Raw genomic sequence first — 21,632 nt, forward strand, 5'->3', positions numbered from 1 at the left:
TTGAAACCCAGTTTTGCTCTTGTTGCCCAGGCTGGAGTGCAATGGTGTGATCTCGGCACACTGCAACCTCCGCTTCCTGGGTTCAAGTGTTTCTCCTGCCTCGCCTGCCAAGAAGCTGAGACTACAGGTATGTACCACGATGCCCAGCTAATTTTTTGTATTTTTAGTAGAGACAGGGTTTCACCATGTTGGCCAGGCTGGTCTCAAACTCCTGACCTCAGGTGATCCACCCACCTTGGCCTCCCAAAGTGCTGGGATTACAGGTGTGAGCCACCGCGCCTAGCTTTTTTTTTTTTTTTTTTTTTGCTACAGAGTCTCCCTGTCTCTCGGACTGGAGTGCAATGGCACCATCTCAGTTCACTGCAACCTCCACCTCCCCAGCTCAAGTGATTCTCTTGCCTAAGCCTCCCAAGTAGCTGGGATTATAGGTGCCCACCACCATGCCTGGCAATTTTTTTGTTTGTAATTTTTTGGTAGAGATGGGGTTTTACCATGTTGGCCAGGCTGGTCTTGAACTCCTGACCTCAAGCAATCTGCCTGCCTCAGACTCCTAAAGTGCTGGAATTACAGGCATGAGCCACCGCACCCAGCCTGCCACAAATAATGGTTCAGGTAAAGAGTAGTGCACAAATAACCAAACACAAATGGAAATAATATGAACAAGAACCAACAGAAACAACAAAGACACCCACATAGGCTTCACATGGTGAAACTGTCAATCGCAGATTATAATACAACATTTAAACTATGTTTAAAAATTTAGGCTGGGCGTGGTGGCTCACGCCTGTAATCCAGGCACTTTGGAGTCCAAGGCGGGTGGATCACCTGAGGTCAGGAGTTCAAGACCAGCTTGACCAACATGGTGAAACTCCATCTTAAAAAAAAAAAAATTAAAAAAAAAAAACCATTTTTAAAATAACTTGGAATTATCAGCAAGGAAGCCAAAACTAAAAAACAACAAAAAAATCAAGGCCGGGTGTGGTGGCTCATACCTTCCCAGCACTTTGGGAAGGTGAAGCAGGTGGATCACCTGATGTCGGGAGCTGACCAACATGGAGAAGCCCCATCTCTACTAAAAATACAAAAAATTGGCCAGGTGTGGTGGTGCATGCCTGTAGTACTAGCTACTCGGGAGGCTGAGGCAGGAGAATCTCTTGAACTTGGGAGGCAGAGGTTGTGGTGAGTCGGGATCACACCATTGCACTCCAGCCTGGGCAACGAGAGGGAAACTATGTCTCAAAAAAAAAAACAAAACAAAAAAACAAAGTGGCCTAGTAGGTAGGAAAGGGAAAGAAAGCCCACTGACATAACTTTCACAAATCAAAAATGCATACATCAGCGTTGTGTAGGGAAAAAAAATGAGAAATGCAATAACCAAGAGTCACCCAAATAGCTGGGTTAAATAGCAAAAAGATCTACCACAGGTAGATCTCCTACAGGTGCCCACATTTATACAAGTGGCTTTTTAAAGGAAAAAACAATACTGTTTAATTGGCATTCCAGAATCAAAAGAAAGAATACATACAAAGACAATATTAAAAGACATGATGGTTGGAAAATTACAAACTGACAAAAGACACAAATAGTATTTTTAAAAAGGCCAAGTGTGGTGGCTCACACCTTCCCTGAACTTTGGGAGGCTGAGGCAAGAGTATCACTTGAGGCCAGGAGTTTAGCACCAGCCTGGGCAACATACCAAGACCTCATCTCTACAAAAAACTAATTTAAGCCAGGCTCGGTGGCTCACACCTGTAATCTCAACACTTTGGGAGGCTAAGGGCGGAGTCAGGAGTTTGAGACCAGCCTGGCCAGCATGGCAAAACCCCGTCTCTACTTAAAAAAAAAAAAAAAAAAAATTAGCTGGGCATGATGGCATGTGCCTGTAGTCCCAGCTACTAGGGAGGCTGAGGCAGGAGAATCGCTTGAACCCAGGAGGCAGAGGTTGCAGTGAGCTGAGATTGGGCCATTGCACTCCAGCCTGGGTCACAGAGCAAGACTCCGTTTCAAAACAAAACAAAACAAAAATTAACTGGGCATCGTGGCGGGCACCTATAAAAATCCCAGCTACTGATGAGGGAGAGTCACTTGGACCCAGGAGTTGGAGGTTGCAGTGAGCCAAGGTCATGACTGTACTCCAGCCTGGGCAACAAGAGTGAAACTCCATCTCAAAAAAAAAAGTTCTCATGATTCCTGGCACATAGTAGATGCTCAGTAAATGTCAGTGAATGTAGAACCTAAATTGGGGGCCTATGTTTACCCTCTCATTTGATATCCCGAGTTTCAGACCTGGAGGTGATTTGTAGGGAAGATGCTCACCTTCACTGTATAATAATCCTCCAACCGTGGCCTGGCACCCGTGCTCACTGCTCAGTCTCTATCACAGTCATAAACCCTTGCATGGTTTTGTAAGTAGGGGAAAAAAAAAAGTCATGAACCTGCAGGATCATAAACCTGCAGGTACAGAGCGCAGCGTAGAACTCTGCTTCCAGGCTCTACCTGTCTCAGGTTTTTCTTTTGAGTTGGTTTGCTGAGCAGCTGTGTATGCACCAAAGTGTATCCTTAAGAACAGCACGGGCCAGGCACAGTGGCTCACGCCTGTAATCCCAGCACTTTGGGAGGCCGAGGCGGGCGGATCACCTGAGGTGGGGAGTTTGAGATCAGCCTGACCAACATGGAGAAACCCCGTCTCTACTAAAAATACAAAAAATACTAAAAATACAATGCTAAAAATACTAAAAATACAAAAAATTAGCCAGGCGTGGTGGCACATGCCAGTAATCCCAGTTACTCTGGAGGCTGAGGCAGGAGAATTGCTTGAACCTAGGAGGCAGAGGTTGCGGTGAGCTGAGATCACACCATTGCACTCCAGCCTGGGCAACAAGAGCAAAACTACGTCTCAAAAAAAAATTAAATAAATAAATAACAGTTTTAGAAAGTGATAGACCTAGAGTTTGAACCCAAGCAGGTTGGCTCCAAGCTGGTGCTGCAATCCATCTGTTGTTTCCCGGAAAGCATCAAGAGTCATTTAAAGGCCAGGTGCAGCGGTTTATGCCTGTAATCCCAGTACTTTGGGAGGCAGAGGCTGGCAGATCACAAAGTCAGGAGATTGAGTTCACCCTGGCTAACACAGTGAAACCCGTCTTTACTAAAAATGCAAAAAATTAGCCAAGCATGGTGGCATGTGCCTATATATAGTCCCAGCTACTCAGGAGGTTGAGGCAGGAGAATCGCTTGAACCTGGGAGATGGAGGTTGCTGTGAGCCGAGAACGCGCCACTGCACCCCAGCCTGGGCAACAAAACGAGATGCGATCTCAAAACAAAAAAACAAAAAAACCTCCTGGCTCAATGGATCCTCCCACCTCTACCTCTCAAAGTGCTGAGATTGCAAGGATGAGCCGCCACAGGCAGTCTGCATTGTTTAAGAAGCACCCCAGCTGAGTCTGAGAATTAGGTAGGGCTGGGAAATACTTTCTCATTGGAGTTTGCAATTACACCTGCCGTCTCACACTGCTGTGCCCACAGCTGAAAGGAAACAGTGTGCTCTAACGACTCGGCAGTCAATCTAGGTCTGTCTTACCCATTCCTCCTATAGATGCTCTCAGACTTTCAAAACTCCATGTTTTCCAAAGCATCTTCTGAGGTATCCTAGTTCTTTTTGTTGTTGTTTTGTTTTTTGAGACAGAGTCTCGCTCTGTTGCCCAGGCTGCAGTGCAGCGACGTGATCTTGGCTCACTGCAGAAACCCCATCTCTACTCCGCCACCTGGGTTCCAGCGAGTCTCCTGCTTCAGCCTCCTGAGTAGCTGGGATTACAGGTGCCTGCCACCATGCCTGGCTAGTTTTTGTATTTTTAGTAGAGATGGGGTTTCACCATGTTGTCCAGGCTGGGCTTGATCTCCTGAGTTCCGGTGAATCACCAGCCTTCGCGTCCCCAAGTTCTGGAATTACAGGTAGGTGTGAGCCACCGCGCCCGGTCAAGGTATCCTAGTTCTTTGAAGTGCTTCTCACTAAAAAGGGTTCCATAGTGAAATACTTTGGGAGCCTCTGGATTCTGTCTTAAAAATTCACATCATGCGGTAAGGAAACTTTTTTTTTTTTGAGATGGAATCTCACTCTGTTGCCCAGGCTGGAGTGCAACAGCGCTATCTTGGCTCACTGCAAACTCCGCTTCCCGGGTTCAAGTGATTCTCCTGCCCCAGCTTCCTGAGTAGCTGAGATTACAGGCGCCTGCCACCCATGCCTGACTAATTTTTGTATTTTTAGTAGAGAGGGGGTTTCACCATGCTGTCTAGGATGGTCTCGAACTCCCGACCTCAGGCGATCCACCTGCCTCAGCCTCCCAAAGTGCTGAGATTACAGGCATGAGCCGCCATGCCCAGCCAAGAAATTTCATTTTATGTTGTCTCACCTGCTTATTGGATTTCAGATCCCCCTTGTCATGCAACATCTATTTACACAAGTTCTACAGCATGTTTGGGGTTTTGTTGTTGTTGTTTTGAGACAGTGTCACTATGTTGCCCAGGCTGGTCTTGAACTCTTGGGTTCAAAGGATCCTCTCACCTCAGCCTCCTAAGTAGCTGAGACTACAGGTGTGCACCACCACACCTGTCTTATGCAGGCAGTGCTTTGCAGAAACACTTGTTACACTTTTTTTTTTCCTTTTTGTGGAGAGTAGGGTCTCGCTATATTGCCCAGGCTGGTCTCAAACTCCTGGGCTCAAGCTATCCTTCCGCCTCTGCCTCCCAAGAGCTGGGATTGCAGGCATGAACCACCACACCCAGCCAGAAACACTGGCTTATTGCCCATTGGGTCTGGCAGAATCTGGACTTCCCAAATAACAGCTTTCGTCTCTTCTGTGCCTGGTTGTGAGCACATCCTCCGTGTGCCCCATGTGGGAGTTAGGTTAGGACTAGTACAGTAGCAAGGCTGCCATTCTGGAGAATGAACCGACACAAAACAAGCCACAGAGAATTCATTTGGTTGGGTGGCATCACTGATCCAGACCAGTGACAGTCTTTTATTCTTTTTTAAAACTTCTTTTTTTAAAATTTCTTTATTTACTTCTGAGACAGAGTCTTACTCTGTCGCCAGGCTGGAGTGCAGTGGCATGATCTCAACTCACTGCAACCTCCGACTCCCGGGTTCAAGCGATTCTCCTGCCTCAGCCTCCCAAGTAGCTGGGATTACAGGCATGCACCTCCACCACAGTCAGCTAACTTTTTGTATTTTAGTAGAGACGGGGTTTCACCATGTTGGCCAGGATGGTCTCAATCTCCTGACCTCGTGATCCACCCACCTTGGCCTCCCAAAGTGCTGGGATTACAGATGTGAGCCACCACACCCGGCCTCAATTATTTTATTTTTATTTTTTGAGACAGAGTCTTGCTCTGTTGCCAGGCACCAAGCTGGAGTGCAGTGGCACGATCTCAGCTCACTGCAACCTCTGCCTCCCGGGTTCAAGCAGTTCTCCTGCTCCAGCCTCCCGAGTAGCTGGAACTACAGGCGCCCACCACCACACCCAGCTAATTTTTGTATTTTAGTAGAGACAGGGTTTCACCATGTTGGCCAGGATGGTCTCGATCTCTTGACCTCGTGATCCACCTGCCTTGGCCTCCCAAAGTGCTGGGATTACGGGCGTGAGCCACCACACCCCGCAGTCTTTTACTCTTTTAGTTCACTGACTAAAACAACAGCATTTGGCCCCTGCAAACCTTCAGACCAAGTATATTTACCTCTGGGTAGGGGCCAAGTTCTTATTCCTCTGGCTGTCACCCCACAGTGGTCTCTTCCCTGTCCTTCAAGGGTGGCAGCTTGAGACAATCAAAAGAAAGAAGGTCTTCCAATTGTAGCACAATTAGGAGACAAAGGTGTGAAAAGGACAAGCAAGCATATCCTAGGCAGGTCCTGCCTGAGCGCCACTGGTCTCACACCGGGACCTTCTCTCTCACAGTCCTCTCCACAGGCATTGGGTCAGCTCGCTAGAGCCCCAGGTATTCGGCCAGGAACACAGCAAGAATGCGGCTCAAGTTGTGTACCGTGGGCGGGTGGAGATTGGCCTCGGTGTCCGCAGGGGTGTGCCAGACAGCAGGAAAGGGCGTGGAGATGAGATGGAGCACGGGGACCCCTGAAGTGACAGAGGAGACTTCATCAGGTCCACTGCAGCCCACCACAACCCAGGAGCCCAAGCCCAGCCTCTGGATAGCCTGGCCTTGTCCCCACACACTGGCAAAAGATATGTTCTGGCACTTTTTTTTTGAGACGGAGTCTCTCTCTGTCGCCCGGCTGGAGTGCAGTGTCTCGGTCTCGGCTCACTGCAGTCTCCACCTCCCAGGTTCCAGCAATTCTACTGCCTCAGCCTCCTGGGTAGCTGGGATTACAGGCAGATACCATGACGCCCAGCTAATTTTTGTATTTTTAGTAGAGGTGGGATTTCACCATGTTGGCCAGGCTGGTCTCAAACTCCTGACCTCAGGTGATCCACTCGCCTCGGCCTCCCAAAGTGCTGGGATTACAGGCCTGAGCCACCATGCCCAGCTCTGGCACTTTTTTTTTCAGATATTGTCTCCCTCTGTCGCCTAGGCTAGAGTGCAGCGGCTTGATCAAGGCTCGCTGCAGCCTTGACTTCCCAGGCTCAGGTGATCCTCCCACCTCAGCCTCTCAAGCAACTGGGACTACAGGTGCATGCCACCACCATGTCCTGCTACATTTTTGTATTTTTAATAAAGACAAGATTTATGCCATGTTGCTGGTTTCAAACTCCTGGGCTCAAATTCCTCCCACCTCAGCCTCCCAAATTGCTGGGATTACAGGTGTGAACCACCGTGCCCAGCTGCAAACATTTCTTGAATGATTGCTATGTGCTGGGCACTGGGTCAAGTAAGGTCTTTTTTTGTTCTTCTTTTTTGTTTCATAGACCCTTTAACAATGACCAAGTAAGGTCTTTATAGGTATTAGCACATTCAATCCCCTCAACAATACTCTAAGATAGAGAGTATTAAGGCTGGATGCGGTGGCTCATGCCTGTAACCCCAGCACTTTGGGAGGCCGAGGCAGGTGGATCACGAGGTCAGGAGATCAAGACCATCCCGGCTAACATGGTGAAACCCCGTCTCTACTAAATATACAAAAATTAGTTGGGCATGGTCGCACGTGCCTGTAATCCCAGCTACTCGGGAGACTGAGGCAGGAGAATCACTTAAACCTGGGAGTTGGAGGTTGCAGTGAGCCAAGATCGTGCCACTGCACTCCAGCCTGGGCGACAGAGTAAGACTCTGTCTCAGAAAGAAGAGAGAGTATTATCCCCATATTACAGATGAATAAAAGCACAAACAGGTTAAGCCACTTAGCAGCATTCTCCAGCCTTGGGAAGGGGACACGGCCAGTTCCAATTTGTGGCTTCCTTGGTTGCCCACCCTCCTCGCTCCCGGCAACAGGTACCTCTGCGGAGGAAGGGGATGTGGTCGTCTTCCACGGAGCCAATGGGCTCCCCGGGTTGGAAGTACATCACTTCCTGGGGATGAGACTGCAGCAGGTTCAAACGGTGCAGACGCTTCTCTGGAGGTGGGGGCGATTTGAGAGGAAGGGTTAGTTCTTAGCAGTCAAAAATCTCCAGTCCACAAATCGGAGGAGGGCAGAGCACCCAAAGGTGCTGACCTCATGATCCTCCAGACTCAGCCTCCCAAAGTGCTGGGATTACAGGCATGAGCCACTGTGCCCGGCCACTAATTTTTTTTTAAGAGATGGAGGGTCTCCCTATGTGGCCCAGACTGGTGGATGAGGCTTTAGAGGGCAGGTGCCTGTCCCCACTCAGCTTGCCATCCTGTGCCCCATACCCCAGGTGTGCTGGGGCCCACCTCCACATTCACTCTTACCAATAATCCTCAGCCGATGGAACCAGCGGAGCGTGCGAGGGAAGTGGCTGTAGAACGTGGGATTCGGGGCTCCCAGGAGATCAAGAAGCATAAAGAGCTCCTAAGGAGAGAGGCCAGGACTGGAGGAGCCCGAGCAGGATGATGCCAACCCCACTTCACCTCTCCCTCCCTCACCAGAAGGCAGGGGACCCTGGTCTTACAATAGCCTGGATCCTGGTGGGGCCGGGACTGTGAGGTATAGACTCCATGAGCTGCGCCAGGTGCCGGGAGCCATAAAGGGAGTCCTTGGGTCCCCACTCCTTCAGTGCCTCTTCACCGTCCAAGAAGAGCAGCTGCAGGGTCACCGGGGCTGCCTGTGGGAGCAGCGGGGGGTGGCCAGACCCAGCTCAGGACTAGCCCACAGCCTCAACACACCCATATTTCTTGCCCGCTTGCACAACGTAACAGAACAAATGAGGTGTCCTCATTCATAGAACGTGGTAGTCAAGAGCACAGACTCCAAGTCCAATTGTCTAGGATCGAATCTGTTCTTGGCTGCTTCGTAACAAAGCAGACATGGGGAAGTTACTAACTTCTCAAAGCATCAGCTTCTTCATCTATAAATGGGGTTAATAAAAGTTCCTTTTTTTTTTTTTTTTTGAGATGGAGTCTAGCTCTGTTGCCCAGGCTGGAGTGCAGTGGCGTGATCCAAGCTCACTGCAACTTCTGCCTCCAGGGTTCAAGCAATTCTCCTGCCTCAGCCTCCTGAGTAGCTGGGATTACAGGTGCCTGCCACCATGCCTGGCCAATTTTTGTGTTTTTAATACAGACGAGGTTTCACCATGTTGGCCAGGCTGGTCTTGAACTCCTGACCTCAAATGCCTCGGCCTCCCAGAGTGCTGGGATTACAGATGTGAGCCACTGTGCCTGGCAATAACAGTTCTTTCAAAGGGTGAGGTTTGAATCTGGGTCTTAGAACAGTGCCTGGCATATAACTAAATAAGGGTTATCTCTGATTATTATTCCTCAAGCTCAGTTTGGTTAAAGAGACAGACCCACAAATGAATAATTATACACACAGTGAAATGCAGTTGAGACAAATGCTTCCGAGAACAACAGAGGGCATAGGAAGGAGGCTGGGGGATGACCTGGCCTGGAGAGGGCATTGGGTCTTTTTTTTTTTTTAATAGAGACAAGGTTTCACCATGTTGGTCAGGCTGGTCTCAACCTCCTGACCTCCTAATCCACCCACATCGCCCTCCCAAAGTGCTGGGATTACAGGCGTGAGCCACTGTGACCAGCCTTTTTTTTTTTTTTTTGAGACAGTCTCACTCTCTGGCCCAGGCTGGAGTGTAGTGGCGTGATCTCGGCTCACTGCAACCTCTGCCACCCAGGTTCAAGCAATTCTCCTGCCTCGGCCTCCTGAGTAGCTGGGATTACAGGCGCCTGCCACCATGCCTGGCTAATTTTTGTAGTTTTGGTAGAGATGGGGTTTTACCATCTTGACCAGGTTGGTCTTGAACTCCTGACCTCATGATCTACCTGCCTTGGCCTCTCAAAGTGCTGGGGTTACAGGTGTGAGCCATCTTGCCTGGCTAGGTTTTTTTGGGAAGGGATGTATGCCCTGGGAGTGGGTAGGAACCAACCTGGCAAAATGGAGCAGCAGGAAGAGTATTCCCGGCCAAAGGAATAACACAGGGCAAGGCTGTGGCCAGGGAAGGCGTCACAGGGTTTGAGAGGAGTCTGGAGGGGTGAGCAAGGGCCAAAGAGTGTGGGCTTGTGTGGGCTTTGTTATAGGGAGACTGGGGAGGCATGGAGCAGTGTTGAGCAGGGCAGGAGCATGATGAGATCTGTGTTTTTGTCTTCTGTTTGTTTTGAGACCGAGTCTTGCTCTGTCGCTCAGACTGGAGTGCAGTGGCGTGATCTCAGCTCATGACAATATCTGCCTCTCGGGTTCCTGCAATTCTCCTGCCTCAGCCTCCTGAGTAGCTGGGATTACAGGTGTCCACCACCATGCCTGGCTAATTTTTTCATTTTTAGTAGAGACAGGATTTCACTGTGTTGGTCATGCTGTCTCAAACTCCTGACCTCAGGTGATCCTCCTGCTTTGGCCTCTCAAAGTGCTGGGATTACAGGCATGAGCCGCCGTGCCCGGCAGGGAAGGCCTCTTTGAACAGGTGACATTGGAGTAGACACCTGAGTGCAGAGTAGGAAAATATCTCCAAAAAGCATATCTTTTTTATTTTTTTGAGCTAGAATCTTGCTCTGTTGCCCAGGCTGGAATGCAGTGGCGCAATCTCGCTGCAGCCTCCACCTCCCAGGTTCCTGACCTCTTGATCCACCGGCCTTGGCCTTCCAAAGTGCTGGGATTACTGGCATAAGCCACCACGCCCAACCTTTTTTACATTTTTATAGAGATGGGGTCTCCCTATGTTGTCCAGGCTGCTCTTGAACTCCTGGCCTCAAGCAATCCTCCTGCCTTGGCCTCCCAAAGTGCTAGGATTACAGGTTTGAGCTTGGCCAGAAAAGCACATTCTATGTAAAACAAAGTGCAAATGCCCTGAGGGAGAGCAAGCCCTGTGGGTTTGCTGAACCCAGAGGAGGTGGGTGTGGCTACAGCAGAGTGAGCAAGGGGTGAGGGGAGGGAGATGGGGCTGGAGAGGCAACAGGGCACAGCTCCTGGGCCAATCAAAGGACTCTGGATTATGCTTGGAATGAGGTGGGAGCCCTGGGAGAGTCTGGGGGAGAGGAAAGAGGATCTGACATCCAGGAGGTAAAAAGATCCCTGTGGCAACCAGGTACAGTGGCTTGAACCTGTAATCCCAGCACTTTAGGAGGTCAAGGTTAGCAGATCACCTGAGGTCGGGAGATCGAGACCAGCCTGACCAACGTGGTGAAACCCTGGCTCTACTAAAAATACAATATTAGGCTGGGTGCAGTGGCTTACGCTGTAATCCCAGCACGCTGGGAGGCTGAGGTGGGCGGATCACAAGGTCAGGAGCTCAAGACCAGCTTGGCCAACATGACGAAACCCCAATCCTACCAAAAATATAAAAAATTAGCCAGGTGTGGTGGCACATACCTGTAGTCCCAGCTACTCAGGAGGCTGAGGCAGGAGAATTGCTTGAACTTCTGAGGTGGAGGTTGCAGTGAGCCGATATCACGCCACTGCCCTCAAGCCTGGGCAACATAGTGAGACTCCATCTCACAAAAAAAAAAAAAAAAGATCCCTGTGGCTCTGTGTGTGGAGTACAGTGGGAATACGAGAGGGATGACAATGACCAGGCAAGGGAGGGTGGGGACTTGCGGAAAAGTGGAGGCATGCCACCACCCTCCCCCACTCCTGCTCCTTACCTGTTCTTTGGCCCTGCTCAGCTCCAGGTCAAGGGCCTGGGCCAGCTCCAGCATCAGGGCACAGGGCACAGCCGAATCTGTGGCCCCCACAAAGGGAGTCGACCCAGGTGGGAAGAGCTTCGAGTCGTAATGGCAGGCGAGGGTGAGGTGACGGGCAGCCCCCGGGTCCAGCGTGGCTACTACATTGCCAAAGTCCAGTGGCCCCAGGGGCGTCGAGGCGGTGAAGGGATCCAGCTCCACATGCCAGCCTGCTGTCAGGGACCGCAGCGTGGCCTCCAGGAACTAGCAGCAAGAGAGAAGTGGGAGGGTGGATGGGACTGGGGAGGAGGTGGGGAAAAGGGCCACGTGACCTGAGCCATGCAGAGCAGACCGGCTGACTCTAAAGCCCCACTCTGATTTAATGGATTTCTTTCTTTCTTTCTTTCTTTTTTTTTGAGGCAGAGTCTCACTCTGTCGCCAGGCGCCATGCTGGAGTGCAGTGGCACAATCTTGGCTCACTGCAACCTCCTCCTCCTGGGTTCAAGCAATTCTCCTGCCTCAGCCTCCCGAGTAGCTGGGATTACAGGTGCATGCCACCACACCCAGCTAATTTTTGTATTTTTAGTAGAGACAGGGTTTCACCATGTTGACCAGGATGGTCTCGATCTCTTGACCTCGTGATCCGCCCGCCTCGGCCTCCCAAAGTGCTGGGATTACAGGCTTGAGCCACTGCGCCCAGCCTTAATGGATTTCTTTCTTTCTTTTCCTTCCTTCCTTCCTTCCTTCTTTCCTTCCTACCTTCCTTCCTTCCCTCCTTCCCTCCCTCCCTCCTTCCCTCTCTCCTTCCTTCCTTCTTTCTTTCTTTTATTTTTGAGATGGAGTCTCATTCTGTCACCCAGGCTGGAGTGCAGGGACTCGATCTCCACTCATTGCAACTTCCACCTCCCAGGTTCAAGCCATTCTCCCGCCTTAGCCTCCTGAGTAGCTGGGGTTACAGGCACCTGCCATAATGCCTGGCTAATTTTTGTATTTTTAGTATAGACAGGGTTTCACAATGTTGGCCAGCCTGGTCTCAAGCTCCTGACCTCAAGTGATCTACCTGCCTCAATCTCCCAAAGTCCTGGGATTACAGGTATGAGCCACTGTGCCAGGCCCCCTACTCTGATTAAAATCATCTCCTTGACACACTCCTGCTGAGTACCTACTGGGTGTCAGATGTTGGGGTGACCCTACCTCTTGAAACCAACAGACTCATCACAGCTTACCCTTAAATAGCTCTCACTGTGGTCTAAGCTCTGTTCTAGGAACTGTACAGGGTCGGGACTGCTAATACATGACCCCATTTTGCAGATGAGGAAATGGGCTCAGAGAGGTTAAGAAACTAGTCCAAGGCTGAGTGTGGTGGCTCACGCCTGTAATCTCAACACTTTGGGAGTTTGAGGCAGGTGGATCACGTGGTCAGGAGATTGAGACCAGCCTGTTCAACATGTCAAAACCCCATTTCTACTAAAAATACAAAATTAGCCAGACATGGTGGCGCACACCTGTAATCCCAGCTACTTGGGAGGCTAAGGCAGGAGAATTGCCTTAACCCAGGAGGTGGAAGTTGCAGTGAGCCGAGATTGCCTCACTGTACTACAGCCTGGGCCACAGAGCGAGACTCCATTTCAAAAAAAAAAAAAGAACAGAAAAAAAAAAAAAACCTAGTCCATGGTCACATCTAAGTGAATGAGGTAGCATTCGGACTCAGGCAATATTTAAATGACTTTTTTTTTTGAGATGGAGTCTCACTCTGTCACCCATGCTGGGTTACAGTGGCACGATCTTAGCTCACTGTGGCCTTCACCTCCCGGGTTCAAGTAATTCTCGTGCCTCAGCCTCCCGAGTAGCTGAGACTACAGGTACCCACCACCACGCCCAACTAATTTAGTATTTTTAATAGCGATGGTTTTCACCATGTTGGCCAGGCTGGTCTCAAAGTCCTGACCTCAAGTGATCTGCCTGCCTCGGCCTCCTAAAGTGCTGGGATTACAGGCATAAACCACTGCACCTGGCCTTTAAATGACTCTTGATGCTTTCTAGGAAACAACAGATGGATTGCAGCCCCAGCTTGGAGCCAACCTGCTTAGGTTCAAACTCTAGGTCTATCACTTTCTAAAACTGTTATTTATTTATTTAATTTTTTTTTGAGACGTAGTTTTGCTCTTGTTGCCCAGCCTGGAGTGCAATGGCATGATCTCAGCTCACCGCAACCTCTGCCTCCTAGGTTCAAGCAATTCTCCTGCCTCAGCCTCCAGAGTAACTGGGATTACAGGCATGTGCCACCACGCCTGGCTAATTTTTTGTATTTTTAGTAGAGACAGGGTTTCTCCATGTTGGTCAGGCTGATCTCCCCACCTCAGGTGATCCGCCCGCCTAGGCCTCCCAAAGTGCTGGGATTATGGGCGTGAGTCACCACGCCCAGTCAAGGTCTACCATTTATCTGTAGGATTTGCACAGTGTATAACCTCTCTGAGCCTCAGTTTCCCCATCTGCATAATGAAGATCATATTGGTACCCACCTTATAGGGCTGTCTGTTGCCTATGCCTAGCACACAGTAAGCTTTTCATGGGGGCATTAAGGTGGGCAGTACAGCCTGGTGGTTTGTTACTAGCATGGGAGTCTATAGTCCGATTAACTCCAGTCAGTGCTCCAGTTCCTCCTCTTAGGTCCTTTGGGATCTTGAACAGGATGCTTATTTCCGATTCCCTGGAGGGCTAGGGGGTCAGGGACTGGAGGTGGGTCCCTTTACCTTTCTGACTTGCAGATTTCCCGGGCTGCCTGGGGTTCGCACAACCAGCAGAGGGCGCAGATAAGTGCCCCAGAGACGCTGCGGGTCCAGTTGTCCCACCACCCTCCGCAGCCGGGCTTCGGGGAGGCTTCCAACCAACGGGACCTTGAGAAGGAGGTGGGATAGGGAAGGGAAGAATGAGAGCAACCCCTAATTTCGACCCTACCCTGGGCGCCGTCACTCCCAAGGAGCCCTCTTCCTAATCTGCGGCCTCCAGCATCACAGACTTCTAGGATAAATCCAAGACTCGGGAAAAGTCCTTCCAAGCCCATCCGCTCCAGCCTACCTCAAACTTGATAGGGAAATCGAGGCCCAGTGAGAGAGAGGGGAAAGGTTCGGGACTCTTCCAAATAGTTGACCAGAGGCGTAGAACCCTGAACCCCCTGTCTCACTATTTCAGACCCTTCCTCTTAAGAGGATGCTACTGTTGCAGAGCCAAACCGAAGCCTTATTCCGTTGGTAAGGGACATGCGCTCAGATAACAGAGACGGTGACACCTGCGGTTAGGGCCGTACGCTAAAGCCACGTCAACTCTAGGCTCTAGGTAACAGTGGGGAGGGAATGAGGGTCCCCGCGGTGCCTGGTCCCCGCCCAGCCTCACCCGCAGCTCCCGGCCCAGCGGCAGCTCCTCAGTCCTGCGGTGCCAGCCGCTCCAAATGGTATAGAACGCCGAGCCCACGGCCAGCGCCATCAACAGGGGCAAGAGCCGAACCCGCGGTAGCAGGCGGCGCTTCGGCAGCGAAGGTGGCTCCATGAGGCCACGTTCCCCGAGCCGCAGGCGGGGCCGCCCGCGGCCCCCGGAACGCATGGCAGCTTTGCCCTGAAACCAGTCCCAGACCGCGGATTGAGTTTAGGCCCAGCCAAGTTCCACCCCATGGAATCGATGGGCCAATGAGCAACAGCAGCGGCTGCACCAGCGCGCCCCACAGCGGGCAATGAAACCAATGAGAACTGTGGTCCTGAGGACACGCCTCCGAGCCGCCCTTGGGTATTGGGGTTGGTTCCCCTGAGAATTGCACGGCCCAAAAGGGAGCGCATAAGGGGTAGGCTCCGCCTTAGCGGAGAAGAGAAAGCCAATGAGCAGAGTTTGATCGTGGAAAACATTCGCCTTCCCGGGCGCAGGTCTATGCCCCTCCCGGATGCAGGCACGGGATTGGTGGCGCAGGGTTGGAAAGATCAGTAGAAACGTCAATAACCCGTCCCAGAGGGAAGGGGGCGGTGCCCATTTCCGAAGCGAGGAGCAGATTGGCTTCACGGAGGCCGCGCCCCCGAAGTCAAAGCTGGCGGGCATTTGGAAATAGCTTGTCGTTTCCCTCCTTCAACCTGTACCATTCTACACACAACGGTTTGAATCAGACCGCCTTTCCTTTTCTCTACATTGTCATGAACATCTGCCCAGTGTGGTTCCGACTGGCCTCGAACCCCTACCCGAAGCTTTTATTCCATCATTGTGCACCATTGGTGGGAAATGCTACGGCAACAGGCCACGCCTCCACTTGCTGGTTGGCTTTGCGCAGGCGCCACCGGAAGTGGGTCGCAGGAAGAGGAAGTCCCGCCTCTCTCTCTCCTCAGGCAGCAGCAACGCGGAGGAAACCGGAGTGAACCGAGAGCTTAGTGACCAACATGTGAGGCCCGGCTAAGGCATAGGCGGCGGGAATGAGGTTGAGGGTGGAAATTTGGCCGATTGAGGGTGGGAAGGGGTGAGCAGAGCTGGGGGGCAGGGGCAAGATGTTTTAGGGATGGAGCGTCCTGCTTTTCTCCTGATGAGTTTGAGAACGGGCGTGGGGCCTTTGTCGCGTCGTGAGTTCGGAGGAGGCGACAGCTTAATTAGATAACGCGCTGGGCCGGGCGCGGGGGCTCATGCCTGTGATCCCAGCACTTTGGGAGGCCAAGGCAGGAGCTTTACTAGAACACAGGAGTTCGACACCAGCCTAGACAACATAGCGAGATCCCGTCTCTACAAAAAAAATTTTTTTTAATTATGAAAAACATGTTTTAAAAGATAACAGAGTTGGGGGTTTCCTATATAATTAGTCCTACTGAAATGAATGTTAAGGGGCAGCAATTTTACGAATACTGGAATAGGGAAGTTAGGACTTTTTTTTTTTTTTTTTCTTTTTTTGAGACGGAGTCTTGCTGGAGTGCAGTGGAGCGAGCTCGGCTCACTACAGCCTCCGCCTCCCCGTTCAAGCGATTCCCGTGCCTCAGCCTTCCAAGAATCTGGGACTACAGACGCGCGCCACCATGCCCGGCTAATTTTTTTATTTTTAGTAGAGACGAGGTTTCACCGTGTTGGCCAGGCTGGTCTCAAACTCCTGATGCCAAGTGACCCACTGTCTCGGTCTCCTGAAGTGCTGGGATTACAGGCATGAGCCACCACACCCAGCCCCTGGGAGGGTTTTGAAGAGTGACATGTTATGATTTAGGTTTTAGCAAAACCCTTTCAGACCAATCTGGGGAGAACAGACTGTCGTGGAGCATGAGTGGAGGCAGAGAGAGCAGAAAGATTCTAGGACAGAGATGATGGAGGCTTATGCCGTGATAAGAAATGGCGGTTTCCTACAGATTTAATGTAGGATGTGAGGGAAACAGAGGAATCAGGTTGACAGAGTTTTTGCCCAGACAACTAGAAATATGGAGTTACCGTCAAAGCAGATGGGGAACACTGTGGGTAGGGTAGGCTCGGGTGGTTGAGTGATCTGGATCCCTATCTGGGACATACATAGTTGAAAATGTCTGTTACGGCGGGCACGGTGGCTCATGCCTGTAATCCTAGCACTTTGGGAGGCCGAAGCGCGTGGATCACCTGAAGCCAGGAGTTTGAGACCAGACTGGCCAACATGGCAAAACCCCTGTCTCTAGTAAAAATACAAAAAAATTAGCCGGGTGTGGTGGTGGTCACCTGTAACCCTAGCTATTCATGGGAGGCTGAGGCAAGAGAATCTCTTGAACCCAGGAGGTGGAGGTTGCAGTGAGCCGAGATTTCGGCATTGCACTCCAGCCTGGGTGACAGCAGGTCTCTGTCTTAAAAAAAAAAAAAAGGCTGGCACAGTGGTTAATGCCTGTAATCCCAGCACTTTGGGATTACGGGTTAACGCCTGTAATCCCAGCACTTTGGGAGGATCACCTGAGGTCAGGAGTTTGAGACCAGCCTGGCCAACATGGTAAAACCCCATCTCTACTAAGAAAATACAAAAATTAGCTGGTGTGGTAGCAGAGATCTATAATCCCAGCTACTCTTGGGTGGGTGAGGCAGGAGAAATCGCTTGAACCTCAGGGGTGGAGGTTGTGGTGATCTGAAATCGCACCACTGCACTCCAGCCTGGGGAACAGAGCAAGGTTCCATCTCAAAAAAAAAAAAAAGAAAAAGAAAATGTCTGTTAGGCATTCAGTTCGTGATACCCAGAGATAAGGCTGAGCAGGAGGACGGGCATGCTGGGACAAGGTTGGAGAGACTTGAGGCCGAGGTCCTGACCACCCTTCCTTACAGCTCCAGCCTCTCTCACTTACGGGTTTTGCGTTTGTCCATGCAGGAGCCTCCTCAACAAGCCCAAGAGTGAGATGACCCCGGAGGAGCTGCAGAAGCGAGAGGAGGAGGAATTTAACACGGGTCCACTCTCTGTGCTCACTCAGTCCGTCAAGAACAACACCCAAGTGCTCATCAATTGCCGCAACAATAAGAAACTCCTGGGCCGCGTGAAGGCCTTCGATAGGTGAGTGCTGGGTCCTGGGAGGTGTTCTGTGCAGGCCCGGAGAGGCTGTCCCAGCTCTAGTCTGAAGAGCCCAAAGACAGGTTTCTCAGAAGCCTGGGGTGTATGGCCAGGCGCGGAGGCTCACTTCTGTAATCCCAGCACTTTGGGAGGCCAAGCTAGGCGGATCACCTGAGGTCAGGAGTTCAAGACCAGCCTGGTTAACATGGCAAAACCCCGTCTCTACTAAAAATTTGAAAGTTGGCTGGGAGTGGTGGTGTGCGCCTGTATTCACAGCTACTCAGGAGGCCAAGGCACGAGACTCACTTGAACCCAGGAGGTGGAAGTTGCAGTGAGCCGAAATTGCAGCACTGCACTCCAGCCTGGGTGACAGAGTGAGACTCTATCTCATAAAAGAAAAGAAAAGCTAAGCACCCTAAAACCCCAAGATATGATTGTCTCTCAGTGCCCCTCCAGCTGTGCAGTGTGGCGGTTATGAGCATATACTGGGAAGCCAGCCTGCCTGGCTTCATGCCCCAGCTCTGCCTCTTAGCAGCCAGGTAACCTTCAGCAAGTGACTGTTTAATTTATACAGTGGCAGTCATCAGAGAGGGTCTGTCTGAAGAGGCAACAGTGAACAGACTTGAATCAGAGGAGGGAGCAAGCTGGGGTCTGCATGTTTCAGCCAGTGAGAACAGCAGGTCATTTTTCCTCTCTGGGCTTCAGTTTCCTTATTTGAAATATGCATGCGCGCCTATAGTCCCAGCTACGCGGAAGGCTGATGCATAAGGGCCGCTTAAGTCTGGGAGGTGGAGGTTGCAGTGAGCTGAGATCACGCCTCTGTACTCCAGCCTGGGCGCCAGAGTGAAGACTCCGTCTCAAAAACAAAGAAAAAGGGGAAAAAAAAGAAATACATGCATCATCATACCCTTCATGGAACAATTGTGAGGATAAAGGATGTTATGCATGAAAAGCACTTGGCGCAGTCCCTGACACATAAATGCTCAGCAAGTAGCATTTGGGAAGTACTTTCCTCAACAGTGCGCTGAAGCTGAATTCGGTAACGTTTTTGCCACTAGCTATTCTGTGACTGTCATCAAGTCTTTTACTCTGAGCCTCAGTTTCCTAGAGATGAGGTCTTGCTATCTTTCCCAGGCTGGCCTCAAACCACTGAGCTCAAGCAATTCTCCCACCTCAGCATCCCAAAGTGCTGGGATTACAGGTGTGAGCTACCACACCTGGCCTTATTCTTTTTTTTTTATGTTGAGTTTTTTTCTTCCTTTTTCTCTAGCTTCCTCCTCTGCCCCCATCTGCCTCCCACCTCTTCACCCCTCTTGCCTGTCATCCTAGGGTGTATCCTGCCACAATAGACTCACGTGCACTGCAATCCTTGCATTCGCGCAATCCTCTGTGGTGTTATTTAACAACTTTATGAAGCTATAATTATCAGGATCTTCTAAAAGTGCTTTTAAAACAAAACCTGGCCAGACATGGTAACTCACACCTGTAATCCCAGCACTCTGGGAAGCCAAGGCAGACGGATCACTTGAGGTCAGGAGTTGGAGACCAGCCTGGCCAACATGGTGGAACCCTGTCTCTACTAAAAGTACAAAAGTTAGCTGGATGTGGTGGTGGGCATCTGTAATCCCAGCTACTCGGGAGGCTGAGGCATGAGAATCACTTGAACCCAGAAAGCAGAGGTTGCAATGAGCTAAAATTGTGCCACTGCACTCCAGCTTGGGTAACAGAGTAAGACTGTCTCAAAATAATAATAATCTCCAATGGCCTTGTGAGGAAGGTACTGTGATTGTCTTCCTTCTTAAAAGAGGAGCAAACTAGACCAAGGTGGGTGGATCACCTGACGTCAGGAGTTCGAGACCAGCCTGGCCAACATGGCAAAACTCCATCTCTACTAAAAATACAAAAATTTCAGGCATGGTGGTGCACTTCTGTAATCGCAGCTACTCAGGAGGCTGAGAAAGGAGAATTGCTTGAACCCAGGTGTAGGGCTGAGGGCCCCACAGGGTCGTGGTGAGCCTTATGCTGTACTGAGGCGCAGGATCCGAGAAATAAAGAGACAGGACACAGAAGTACAAGAAAAATGCAGCTGGGCTCAGGGGGCCACACCACCTATAAGCAGAGTCAGGTGAGGCCCCGAATGTCCAGAAGCATGAGTATTTATTGTGTATAGGTTAGGGGGCAGGGCAGTGAGTGAAATCATCTTTAAGGATAGTGATAGGGTCGTGAGCAATAAAACATGGGGTCCACCCCCATTAGGTCACCTAGGCCGGGAGGTAGACAGTGCGCAGCAAGGGGCCCGTTCCCATGAAGGCAAGGGCCGTGTGCAGTAAGGGGTCCACCCCCATTAGGTCACCGAGGCTTGAAGGTGGGCCGTGTGCAGTGAAGAGGGTGCAGTGTGCAATACTTCTATCTATGGGCAGACTACTTCTAAGAAGATTTATAGGAGGATGCTTTAAGTCACATAGCAGTGACAGAGCTGTCAAGGTTACCGCCACATTCTGGCAGCTTCCAATGAGTTCTATGGGAAGATGCTTTTCAAGCAGCACGGTAGCAAGAGTTGATAAAGTTCACAGTTACCAAGGTGGATTGCCAGTCTGAGGCAGCCTTCCACAAGAACTGGAACAAGGTCCTACAACTCCTTTATCAGGAGGAGTGGCTCTTGCCCCCAGCTTGCCATACAGCGGGTATCTTTACGATACTGAACGCTGCCACCTGGGCCATGGATTCTTGTCCTGGTATAACTGTTTTTCCTTTAAATCATGCTCTGCACTGTGTCTGCTCTAGGCATCCCTCCGATTATAAGCTGCTTATTCCTTAATTCATGCTCTGTACTGTGTCCACTCTAGGCATTCCTCCGATTATGAACTAAGATATAATTGTAGGTATATATGTAGGGAAATATTCTTTAGGCACTCATACTATCAACTATTATATGATTATATATAGAGGATTATATAAAGGGATTCTTCAAGCCCTAATTCTATAAACTAATATATGATTATGTAAAGGATTATATAAAAGGAAATAGCTGAGTAGTAACACTATAAAGTGAGATATTCTTCAAGCCCTAACTGTGCCAGGGTTCTGCTTAGCTCTCATTCCTCAGTGCCTATATGGGGGGTTACCCACACCCAGGAGGGAGGTGGAGGTTACAATGAACCAAAATTGCACCACTGCACTCCAGCCTGTGGGGCAGGAGCGAGACTCCATCTCAAAAAAAAAAAAAAAAAGCAAGCTGTCACAGAGAGGTGCAGTTTTTTGCCTCAGCCTCAGCCTAAGGACTGGCAGAGTTGGCCTGGGCAGCTTGGTCATCCTGGCCTAGCACCTGCACCCTTCCCCAAGCCATGTTGCTGGAGGGGGCAAGCAGCAGGCAGTAGGGCGGGCTGTCAGGCATCCCCTCACACCCAGTGCCTCTCCTCCCTGTTCCCCACCAGGCACTGCAACATGGTGCTGGAGAACGTGAAGGAGATGTGGACTGAGGTACCCAAGAGCGGCAAGGGCAAGAAGAAGTCCAAGCCAGTCAACAAAGACCGCTACATCTCCAAGATGTTCCTGCGTGGGGACTCAGTTATTGTGGTCCTGCGGAACCCGCTTATCGCCGGCAAGTAGGAGCCACCTATCCCTGTCAGTCAACAGAACTCACTCCCCTGTCCTACAGAGACCGCTGCCGCTGGTGTTGAGAATAATAAAGCTCTGTGTTTTTTTCTAGTGGTATCTGTTCCCAGAGCCTTGTGAGTGGGATGGCTTCAGGAGGGCTTGAGGGAGGCAGCTGGTATAGGACTGAACGTTGGGATCAGCACCCCTGAGCAAGTGGAGAGGCCCTGGCTCTGCGCCATTGAGTCCTCACTTTCCCCATCTGCAAAGCAAACAGGTTGGATGAAAATGAGCACCCAATTGTGGTACTGGAGA

General features: G+C 50.7%; 2 protein-coding genes across 2 annotated transcripts; one reads left to right on the forward strand and one right to left on the reverse strand.

Annotated features, from left to right (window-relative positions):
• Positions 1-4,974: 4,974 nt before the first annotated feature.
• QPCTL (glutaminyl-peptide cyclotransferase like) lies at positions 4,975-14,859 on the reverse strand. Its single transcript, XM_012446746.3, has 7 exons — positions 14,615-14,859; positions 13,975-14,118; positions 11,204-11,485; positions 8,071-8,223; positions 7,871-7,970; positions 7,437-7,553; positions 4,975-6,123 (listed from the first exon to the last, which is right to left on the reverse strand). Exons 1-7 carry the CDS (start codon positions 14,819-14,821, stop codon positions 5,978-5,980), a joined length of 1,149 nt encoding a protein of 382 aa, XP_012302169.1. The 5' UTR covers positions 14,822-14,859; the 3' UTR covers positions 4,975-5,977.
• Positions 14,860-15,530: 671 nt separating this feature from the next.
• SNRPD2 (small nuclear ribonucleoprotein D2 polypeptide) lies at positions 15,531-21,431 on the forward strand. The gene is made up of 3 exons (XM_064381147.1): positions 15,531-15,638; positions 17,547-17,726; positions 21,158-21,431. Coding segments are annotated over exons 1-3 (357 nt in total). The 5' UTR covers positions 15,531-15,636; the 3' UTR covers positions 21,333-21,431.
• Positions 21,432-21,632: the final 201 nt, after the last annotated feature.

Source organism: Aotus nancymaae, unplaced genomic scaffold (assembly GCF_030222135.1).
Source record: "Aotus nancymaae isolate 86718 unplaced genomic scaffold, 86718_ANA_hifiasm-v0.15.2.pri h1tg000028l, whole genome shotgun sequence".
In the NCBI taxonomy this organism is placed as follows: Eukaryota; Metazoa; Chordata; class Mammalia; order Primates; family Aotidae; genus Aotus; species Aotus nancymaae.

Coding starts and splice junctions, on each gene's coding strand:
- SNRPD2 (XM_064381147.1), top strand. Junction 17,727..21,157: donor CGCGTGAAGGCCTTCGATAG/GTGAGTGCTGGG, acceptor GTTCCCCACCAG/GCACTGCAACATGGTGCTGG.
- QPCTL (XM_012446746.3), bottom strand. CDS start 14,821: ATGCGTTCCGGGGGCCGCGGGCGGCCCCGCCTGCGGCTCGGGGAACGT. Junction 8,224..11,203: donor TGAGCAGGGCCAAAGAACAG/GTAAGGAGCAGG, acceptor CTGCTCCCACAG/GCAGCCCCGGTGACCCTGCA. Junction 6,124..7,436: donor CATCCCCTTCCTCCGCAGAG/GTACCTGTTGCC, acceptor CTGTCACTTCAG/GGGTCCCCGTGCTCCATCTC.